Source organism: Amblyomma maculatum, chromosome 6, assembly GCF_055883805.1.
Source record: "Amblyomma maculatum isolate TAMU_Amacu chromosome 6, ASM5588380v1, whole genome shotgun sequence".
NCBI lineage: Eukaryota > Metazoa > Arthropoda > Arachnida > Ixodida > Ixodidae > Amblyomma > Amblyomma maculatum.
This window is the reverse complement of record NC_139349.1, coordinates 33,809,528-33,818,835: the sequence shown is the minus strand read 5'-3', so window position 1 is coordinate 33,818,835 and position 9,308 is coordinate 33,809,528. Positions and strand designations below refer to the sequence as shown.

Sequence of the window (9,308 nt, the reverse complement as noted above, 5' to 3'; positions counted from 1 at the left end):
GTTGTTACGAAAATGGAAACAGTTTAAAAAAAAAAAATGTTTTTCTTGAATTGCTCAGAGTAAGATACTATAACAAACATTACAAAGCAGCAATCAGATCAAGGTTCATAAGGTTTGACGTCCCTAAATGATTTGGACAATCAGTGGAGGGCTTGAAAAATTTCGACCATCTGGAATTTTTTAATGCGCACTGACACGACACGCAACAGAGGTGCCTGTCTTTTTGCCTATATTGAACCACAATCCAAATAATCCAAGGCAATCACAGTGGCATTGCAATGCACTGTTGTTAGTAAAGGGTGCCTACTTTGTAAGCAGCTCTTCAAATCTGCGAGAAATTTACAGATGGTAACATATAGGCACTAACCAAGCACTTATTTGAGAAAAGGAGCAGCCCTCATGTTAATTCATTTTCATTTTCTGATACTCGGATATTTAGTATTGTTAGTGATAACAGCCATTTTCTGCATCCACGTGATATTTGCTTGGCTGGTGTGATGATACATACAGTAGTGAACAAAATGCTACGATATTGTCAACTTTAACGCGACGGCATTAAAGGCCCCGTTCTTCAGAAAATCCAGCATTAGCATTGTGAGTGAAGAAATCATGAGTATGCCTTTGACAGGTGACATGGCCTGGCATTGATAGGTTCGTGCATTGTGTAATGTTATGAAACCGTTAACTTCGTCTAGTTGGCGAGAGCTGCCAACTTGGGTTGCTCCTTTGAGATGTACAGATTAGATCAGAATCGAATGTGGCACCCTTGGATGCCGAGTCAGACATGTTAACACTAAGCCACGCAGACGCTTTTGTATGCCTTGGTTAAAGCAGGCCTTTATGTCAATGTTTAATGGTCTTTCGCACAGTGTGGTAGCTTAAAACTGTATGTTAATACGTATGTGTCAAATAATAGAGGTGGACATTGATAGATTAGCAGTATGCAATTGCATGTACTATCAGGGGCAAAGGTTTCCAGGACTTATCATCAGGCATCGTAGCCAATAGCTCTGTTGCTAGCTGGTGTCCAGAGACCAGACTTGATGATCTGAAAGTTGGACTCTGTTGTTGTGTGACATCAGCTAGTGAAATCAAGAGACCACGAAAGGAAAGAATGTGGAGCTTGTGCTCCAGGTTTGTTTTTCTCGTGTCCTGGAAACTTTTGTCCCCAATAGTACATGAACACTGATCCGTAAGAGCAGCTGCAGACAGGAGCCGTTAACAAAGTCATGAACCATAAGAACAAAGGAGACAGCAGCCTCATCTGGGACGACAGTGGTTAGGTCGTCTGCGTAGGCAGAAATGGCAGCTGGCGGAGAACCTGGTGGTAAGGGAAAACGAGCTATTCCGAGAGAGCCTTTGTAATAGGCAAACACGAGCACATAGAGAGCAGGAGATAGGGGACATCCCTGCCAAACTCCACAGCTCACTTCGAAAACCTCTGATGTATGACCTAACACAATAACGGCTGAAACTGACCTAGAATATAGAACTCTGACCACGCGCTGGAAATCAGTCTAGTATACTAGCTTCCTCCAGGATTTGAAACAAATATGGATAGCTAACCACATTGAATGCCTTTTCCTGATCGTAGGAACAGAGAATACCTGAAAGATTTCTGTGTTGAGCCCAAAGGAAGAAGTCCCGAAACCGTGGAGTTGGGTAGAGCGACCCGGAACACAACAAGGCTGATAAAGACCTATAATATCTGAAGGAACGAGGTTAGTCAAGAGGACAGGCACTTGGCTATGACCTTGTAGTCGACGTTCAGAAGCGTGATGGGATGCCAGGCTCGCAGGTCAGTGCATCTTGACTCATCCTTACAAAGGAGAGTGATCAGCCCTTCCCTTTGAGTATCTGAAAGCATCCCCTCACCCAGGAGCCTGTTCACAAGGGTGGTGAAAGGCTTCCCGAGCTGCCCCCAAAACTTGACATGAAACTCGATAGTCAAGCCATCTGAACCTGGGCTACGATTTCTATGGAAAGACTTAAGCGCTGCGTCTCATCCAAAGGAGCTCCTGATAAGTGAAGTGGATTGGAGGGAGTTTCAAAGGGGAAAGTAGCTTTGCTTGGAAGGGGAGCTTGATAGAGAGTGGAATAGAACTGCCGTGCTGCTTCAAGAACAGCGTCCGGCGTGCTTGCGACAGAACCCGTGGTCTACCAATTCAGTGAGAAGTTGAGAAGTCTCCGTGCGCACTCAGCGGCGTCGAAAGAGGTGCCTGCTGCACCATTGTTCCTTCTACCACTTCGAAACTATCCCGGCGATGTTGCAATAATTTCCGGAGTCAGATTGTGAGGCAAGTGCTTCGGTGACTCCCCGGCCCGCAGAAAGGTTGAGAAAGCAGGAGGATGATGTCACAGACGATGGTAATCTGTCGCTCCTCACGTGCCCGCCTCATTCCCGCCACCATGAAACAGTCACGCATTTCAGCCTCAATGCTGTCCCATCCAGCACCGTCTGAGGCCTCATTCTCACAGCCGGTTTTTCCCTCCTCCGTCGCGCCGGCGTCTGACGAAGGAGGGGAGTTAATGGTGCCAGTACTCCCCGAAATCTGGTGGCCGGTGCCGTGGGGTTTTGCTCTACGGTGCCGCCGTCCGGCAAACGACGGACTCCGCTCTTCACGGCTTGCGTGTCGCGGGCTGGTATGCAGACGGCGGTGCGCGAGCACAGAGAGAGAGAAAAAAAAAAAAAAAGCGTGGATTGCGCTCCTGTCTGCTTCCCCGCGAAGCGCACGCTGACAAGAAATAACAGATGCCGTTTTTTTTTTTGCAGCTAGACATAACATCCAGCAAAACTTTATGATGTTTCAGTTGTATGTTTGAATGGGTGTATCAAAAGAAATCTTGCAGGCTGGCGGCCCATACCTTTATTGATGGCAGTTTTTTTTTTATTACGCAAGCTGCCATAAGGCAAATTATAAAAATCCATGTAAGCAGAGTTAACTATATATGTTCCTATAAATTTCTTTGATTTCGCTGACTGTCATTAATAATGTTATAAAGTGCGCATTTAGGCTGAGCTTGGATACTGGCTTGATATATATTCGTATCCATTTGTTGTTCCGCGCGGTGTTTGTACCGTTACCGAAGCGGAGATGAAAACGCGTTCTAGCTCCAAACTGCTACTAGAGCACGTGAGACACCACGTTTCTTTTTTTTTTCTTTTTTTTTTTTCAGTACAGACGCGGAGCACACGACTTTCACCGCTGCATGAAAAGCAGCCGCCACCTCGGAATTTTCTTTTTTTCCTTGCAGAAGAAAAAAAATAAGCGCTCTCACGTACAGTCACTTGGGAGCAGCGAGGCTCTGCCCGAACAGGTTTGACGGCGTCCGGCGTCCCTTTCTGCTTGAACATCGCGCCACTCTATCCGTCGTGCGGTGTCCCCTTCCTCTGCCGCCGCGGCGAAGAGGAGATAGGATATAAACGCCGTAGCGCCGGCGTTTGACGGAGGAGGGGAGTTTCCCCGAAATCCGGCGCCGTGGGGTTTTGCTCCACGGTGTCGTCGTCCGGCAAACGACGGACTCCGCCCCACGAAAGACGGACCAGTGAGCGCGCTCGCTTCTCTCACGTGACTACGTCACGGCTTGCGTGTCGCGAGCGCCGGCGGAGCGGCCCTCGCGGGCTGGTATGCAGACGGCAGTTACTGATTTATTTATAGGAAGGGAAAGGCGCGGTAACTGTCTCACTTGTTTTCTGTGGACACCGCAACAGCGCCGTAAGGGAAGGGAGGAAGGTGGGAGTGAAAGTGAAAAGAGAGAAAGAGGAGCCGTAGTGGAGAGCTACGGAGTAATTTCGACCACCTGGGGATCTTTAACGTGCGCTGACATCGCACAGCACACGGACGCCTCTTCGTTTCGCCTCCATCGAAACGCAGCCGCCGAGGTCGGGTTCGGGTACTCCGGCACAGTGCTCGGGCGTCTTACCACTGCACCACCCCGGCGGGGCGCAGACGGCGGTGCGCGAGCACAGAGAGATAGAGAGATAAAAAAAAAAAAAAAAAACAACGTGCGTTGCGCTCCTGTCTGGTGTCCCACGAAGCTGCTGCTGTTGTGGCTGTACGTAAAAGTACAGTGAACTAGGATATTCTAGTTCACTGTAGTAAAAGGAAAAGAAAATGCACGGGCCTGCTACTGGCTCTGTAGCTGAGCCACCTCCGCTGAGACAGAAGAGAAAATAAAGAAAAGAGGAGGGAAAGAAAGACGCGCGCCGCAACAACAGCCGTCGTCCACCACCGAAGCGGTGGCGGGTGCAATGACAGCCTATAACATAAAAATTCAGTGTCAGTCTAGCCCCCGCCGCAAGCGGCGGTGACCTACCTGCCCCAGCCGCTGACAAGAGAACAGATATATATATATATATATATATATATATATATATATATATATATATATATATATATATATATATATATATATATATATATATATATATATATATATATATATATATATATATATATATGTATATATATATATATTTCCATTCTTCAATGTGGGTGTCGCGCCTGAACACGACCTCCCGCAAAACTTTACGATGTTTCAGTAGATGTGTTATTTGTATGTTTGAATGGGTGTATCAAAAGAAATCTTGCAAGTTCTGGCGACCCATTCCTTTATTAATGATAGTTGATTATGTTCCTATAGATTTGTTCGATTTCGTTGACTGCCATGAATTATATTATATAAGTGCATTTATACTGCGCTTGAGACCGCCTTAGATATATGTATTCGTACCCGTTTGTACGTGTTGTTCCGTAGTACGCACAGTGTTTGTACTTAGGCTGATATAAGAAGGCGTTCCAACTCCAAACTGCTGCGAGTGGTGGCGACACGGGATGTTTTTTTTTTTTTTTTTTTTTTTTAATCTGGGGTGCTGTACTATTCTCAAGTAGTAGATTTGAAATTTCACTCCCTTTCATTTCGGAGCTACGCAAACGGTACCTCGTTACAAACAGTTACGTTGGTAGTTTTTCTCGCAAACGTGTTGACCAGCTACACCAGGAAATCTCCTATACCTACGTACAATGGATTTTTGCTGAACTGATGTAGGTTAAACAAATGACGCTAGTAGTGACAAAAATAGCGCACAACGTTGAATAGCGCATGCATAGTATGCGGTTAATCCCGAGTGCACATGCGCAAAGGGCACCACGGAGACCAGGTTGCGGGTCTGCGAGTACAGGCACATAGCAGCGTTTAACTAAGTGATAAAAAATACATGCAAAAAAAAAAAAAAAAAAAAAAAAAAAATTGTTTCCGCCCGGGATCGAACCGGGGACCTTGCGCGTGTGAGGCGCACGTGATAACCACTACACCACGGAAACAAGCTTGACATGGCGGTCTTGTAGTTATCTTTTCTAATTAATGCATTTTGTCTAAATGCAGAATATTTTTTTTAGTTCAGTCAGTTACCAAACTTCTAAACGCACACCTTATCACCTGTGGGCATTCACAACACGTTTCTTAAGCACACAAGAGCCCAGCTGAGCTGAGAATATGATTATAGAAATGGTTCCTACTCTACCACGGATGCGCTGTTTAGCCGTTTTTGAGCCTCTTGAAAATTCGTGAAACCTCTGCTAGAGTGAACAGAGGTAGTTCACTCTACCTCTGTACAGCTCTGACAAAGAAAACATGAACCGAACGATGTGATCACAACGCCAGTTATGCGTGGATTTCCGTAGCTGTTAACTTCACTCGCGCGAGTAAAAGCGAACCGCCAACAAAGCAACGAACCAAGGTACATACATAAGACATCACTGTGGAGCCTTATACAGCGACGAAGCAGTGCTAAATGTTCCGGATACAGGCTTGCAAATTTTATGCACTGTGATCTGAGCATGCACAGTGCACTTCATATGAAATGGGTGCGCGGTATGTGCGCGGCCATGACAGTCATGCAATGGTTTCGGTTTTGTTTTCCTACTACTGCAAGCAGCAGGGGTCGCTATCTGCTATTTTGTTCTGCGATAGTGGAAAAGAAATGGCATTCTAACTACGCGTACCAACTTTTATCGCTTCTATTAGTTGTATTTAGACTTACGGTAAACTACAAAAGCTCTTTTATTTTTTTAGACGTATATATTCACACTTTAAGACCCTTACGGGCAACTTCGCCGCTGTGTTGAGCAGACCGCGTAAGCCTAACTGTTTGTGTAAGAGTGCTTGTGTGATCTAGCGGCGAATGAGCGAGCGTAGGTGGATCAAACCTGCGCAATTTGGTCTGTAATGAAATGAACAAAGGGACGAGAACTGGGTAGTTTTACGGTGAGTACTGAAATCTCTGGACATCTGAGTGCCATGATGTTCTTTCTTTTCATATGTGGTGAATTTTCATCGCGTAGTACCGCTGCAACTAGACGCCGTGGCAGATCGTTTTTCTAGAGCTAAGAAGCCACATTCGACCTCATGTTACCTCGCATAGAATTATATCAAGCAGCTTCAAAGTTTTCTGTAATTCAGCTTGTGGATAGCTATTATGACTTACATAACAGCGGCTTTGCATGTGCGGTACCCACAAGGCAACAATCGCGCGCAGTGATTGGTAGCTGGTGTGCGTAGCTCGACCCTGTATTGCCGTTACTTTTATTAGATAAGGTGTGCTTTTGCAGACGGAGCTGTAAAATGCGTGCACGCCCACACCGATCCGAAACATTGGTTTTCTTTCTGAGATCACCAGCGACAACCTCGAAAGATAACGGCTCGGCACCTACCTTCGGTGTTTGTAAACAACCGTTACGTCACGCCAAAAGCGGTTTTAGTTGCCGAGTCGTTCAACACCGGCATGGCGTAATTGTATAAGTGATAAAATAATCGATTATTAGGCGCGAAATTCATTTGCTTTTAGCGCGCTCAAAACCAAGTAACGCGCGGTCCAAGGTTACATTCTAGGGAGCTTCCTCGTTTGGTGGAGAAGCCGCTTGGGCGTTTTGGAGTTTACTCTCGTGTTGTCACTCAGGATGTAGTAACTGTACACGAACGCTTATATTTGAGCTCTCTTTGGACAAATCTATTTTGCCTTTCAACCATCTTTGAGCTATACCTGTTAACGTCTTCTGTTCATACTATCGTGTTGCTATTTTGTAACTCATTGCAGTTTTAATTGTGGTGAATGTTTTATAGCAGGAACGGGATATTTGACGTTCATTATTCGATTATGCATATGCAAAATTGTTATTGCTTGTTCGACAAACCACGGCACGAAATCAATGCTCAGTTTTCCCTGCCCACTTATGAAGATCGTTAAATGTCGCCTTCAAAAACCTTTTTGCATGGCCCAGGGTCATGGCAGAGCTTTTAAGGTAGTAGTGGTTATTTCAGTTTATATGGAAGCTTGACGTAACAAATTTAAATTATTTCGGATAGTCAAGAACTTTGTGCGTCTTTGTCTCAGCTGAAAGTTGCTCAAAACAACATGAAAACCTGCTTACTGCTGCCATTTTTTTACTTGTGCAGAGGTCACATGTAACTTGGAAGACTTGTCATCAACAAGATAATCATGCCAAAGAGAAGAGTAAGTTTTCTTCACCACTGTTTGTCTCTGCAAGTTTTACCTATGAAAAATGCCAACACCTGATAGCACCCATCAACAGCTTGATAGTTTTGAATTTTTACTTTGGTTTGGTACTGCTTGGGCAGACTCCAACACACAGCAGAATATTTTTGCTCTGAAATGACAAAAACCTTTTTAGTTTGCTTGTGCATATCACCTCTTATCTGCTGTTGGCATTATAAAACTCTGGAGAAGCTTTTATGTTTGAGGTATTTGCTGATTCTCTTTTCAGATTCATAATTTTAGTACTCATTTAGTTGATGGTTACAGATTTCTTTCATTACCATGCCTACTCAAATTGATCACTGGTGATCGATGCTTTAAATCACGGATTTTGACATGTTGGAATAGTTACTCGGGCACCTAGCGCCACCGAGTGGTTAGTCTAGGCACTACACTTGTAGAACCAGTTAAAATTTTCCCGCTCTGACGATGTTCTGATTTTTGATAGACATTTTTGAGAACTAATGTGCATGTGTTGTTGTGAAATGGGGCGTGGTGGCCTAGCTTGTAAAAAAAAAAAACCTCCCACTCGTGGTAAGGCAGCATTAACATCAATTTTTTGTGATCAAAAGGCTTCCTGCAAGTCAAATATCGAATCATATTGCCGGCTTTATTATCAAATGGTGTTGAGTGGTGATACTTACCTGAAAATGGCAGCAGCTATTCAGTAGTGAGCTTTGACTCTCAGTCCGAGTGGCTTTATTCCGCGAAAACGCATTCATGAAGGTCCGCTGCATGTCTAACATATATACCCGGCCTTTACAGCAGTTTTGGTTTGGGGCCTCACGAAAACTAGGGACTGCTTCACCGCATAGCATGAGAAATAAATGAGATTGTTTCCACCATTAGCATTTTTTTTTATATAACTAAAGAACGGTGCTGTACAGATAGTAGATAGTTTATTTCTTTTTACGCAATGTTCCTGGGTCATTGATCCTCAAAATTTATATTCTAAATTTTATTTGTTAATAATGCGTCTGTAGATATCGTGCCTTTTCTATCTTATTTTTATCAACTCACCACAAAAAGGGCAATTTCCCAATTTTTTTGTTTGTTTCCTAATAAATATTTTGCATTTTAACTTATGTTTTTAGACGGAGCATTCCATTTCGTGCAATTTTGTGTGCTGCAGTATTATTTGTGCTGGCAAAAAAATATATTCATAGACCAATGAAAAACGCCCATTTTCTCGTGGTAACGAGAGTTAATATGCAGAAGGAGGTCCTTAAGTCAACAACTGAGAGGGCATGCAGGCACTAGCAGTACAAACTGTGAAAGAATGGGCTGTGCTCATTTTTAGAAGCAAAATGTTTTGCTTCTGCATTGAGTGGGAAGATGCAATGTGGGGATCACTGATCACAAAAAATAAAAAATAAACTTTAGATTCGAAGTGTAATTTTTGACTGCATGAGGATCAAATTTTAACTTCAGTATTGCTTCAACTTATGCTTTATACATCTGAGTGCAGCCACAGTGACGTGTAATGTGTAAATGACCATGGTGGTCATAATGTGTAAAAGACTAAAGGCTCAAGTCTGAGTATTTGTCATCTGGACAGTAAACACACCCCTTTGTCGGAAAACTGATACTGCATCTTTTTGATTCTGGTCTTGGGATGAATGTAGTAAGCAAAGTACAGTACTTCAGTCCATGACAGGCCCTTCCTTTCATATTTTACAGTGTAGCTCGTAACTAGTGATGCCATCTTTATCTTGTTTGCATTTGTCAAGGTGTTCTTTAAGGCTTCTGGTTG

At 43.9% G+C, this 9,308-nt stretch overlaps 1 protein-coding gene and 1 non-coding gene across 4 annotated transcripts in view; one reads left to right on the top strand and one right to left on the bottom strand.

Annotated features, from left to right (window-relative positions):
- Window positions 1-5,251: 5,251 nt before the first annotated feature.
- Window positions 5,252-5,324, bottom strand: TRNAV-CAC (transfer RNA valine (anticodon CAC)). The gene has a single exon. It is a non-coding gene; the product is annotated as a tRNA-Val (tRNA).
- Window positions 5,325-5,933: 609 nt separating this feature from the next.
- Window positions 5,934-9,308, top strand: part of LOC146185452 (uncharacterized) — a 64,393-nt gene continuing 61,018 nt past the window's right edge. For 2 of the 3 annotated variants that reach the window (XM_084606396.1, XM_084606394.1), the window contains exons 1-2: window positions 5,934-6,267; window positions 7,456-7,513. In XM_084606396.1, coding sequence (XP_084462522.1) covers window positions 7,499-7,513 — 15 coding nt within the window. In that variant the 5' untranslated portion in view covers window positions 5,934-6,267; window positions 7,456-7,498. Of the gene's footprint in view, window positions 6,268-6,628; window positions 6,721-7,455; window positions 7,514-9,308 lie in introns of those variants that run through there. The other variant, XM_084606395.1, reaches the window with a different exon arrangement.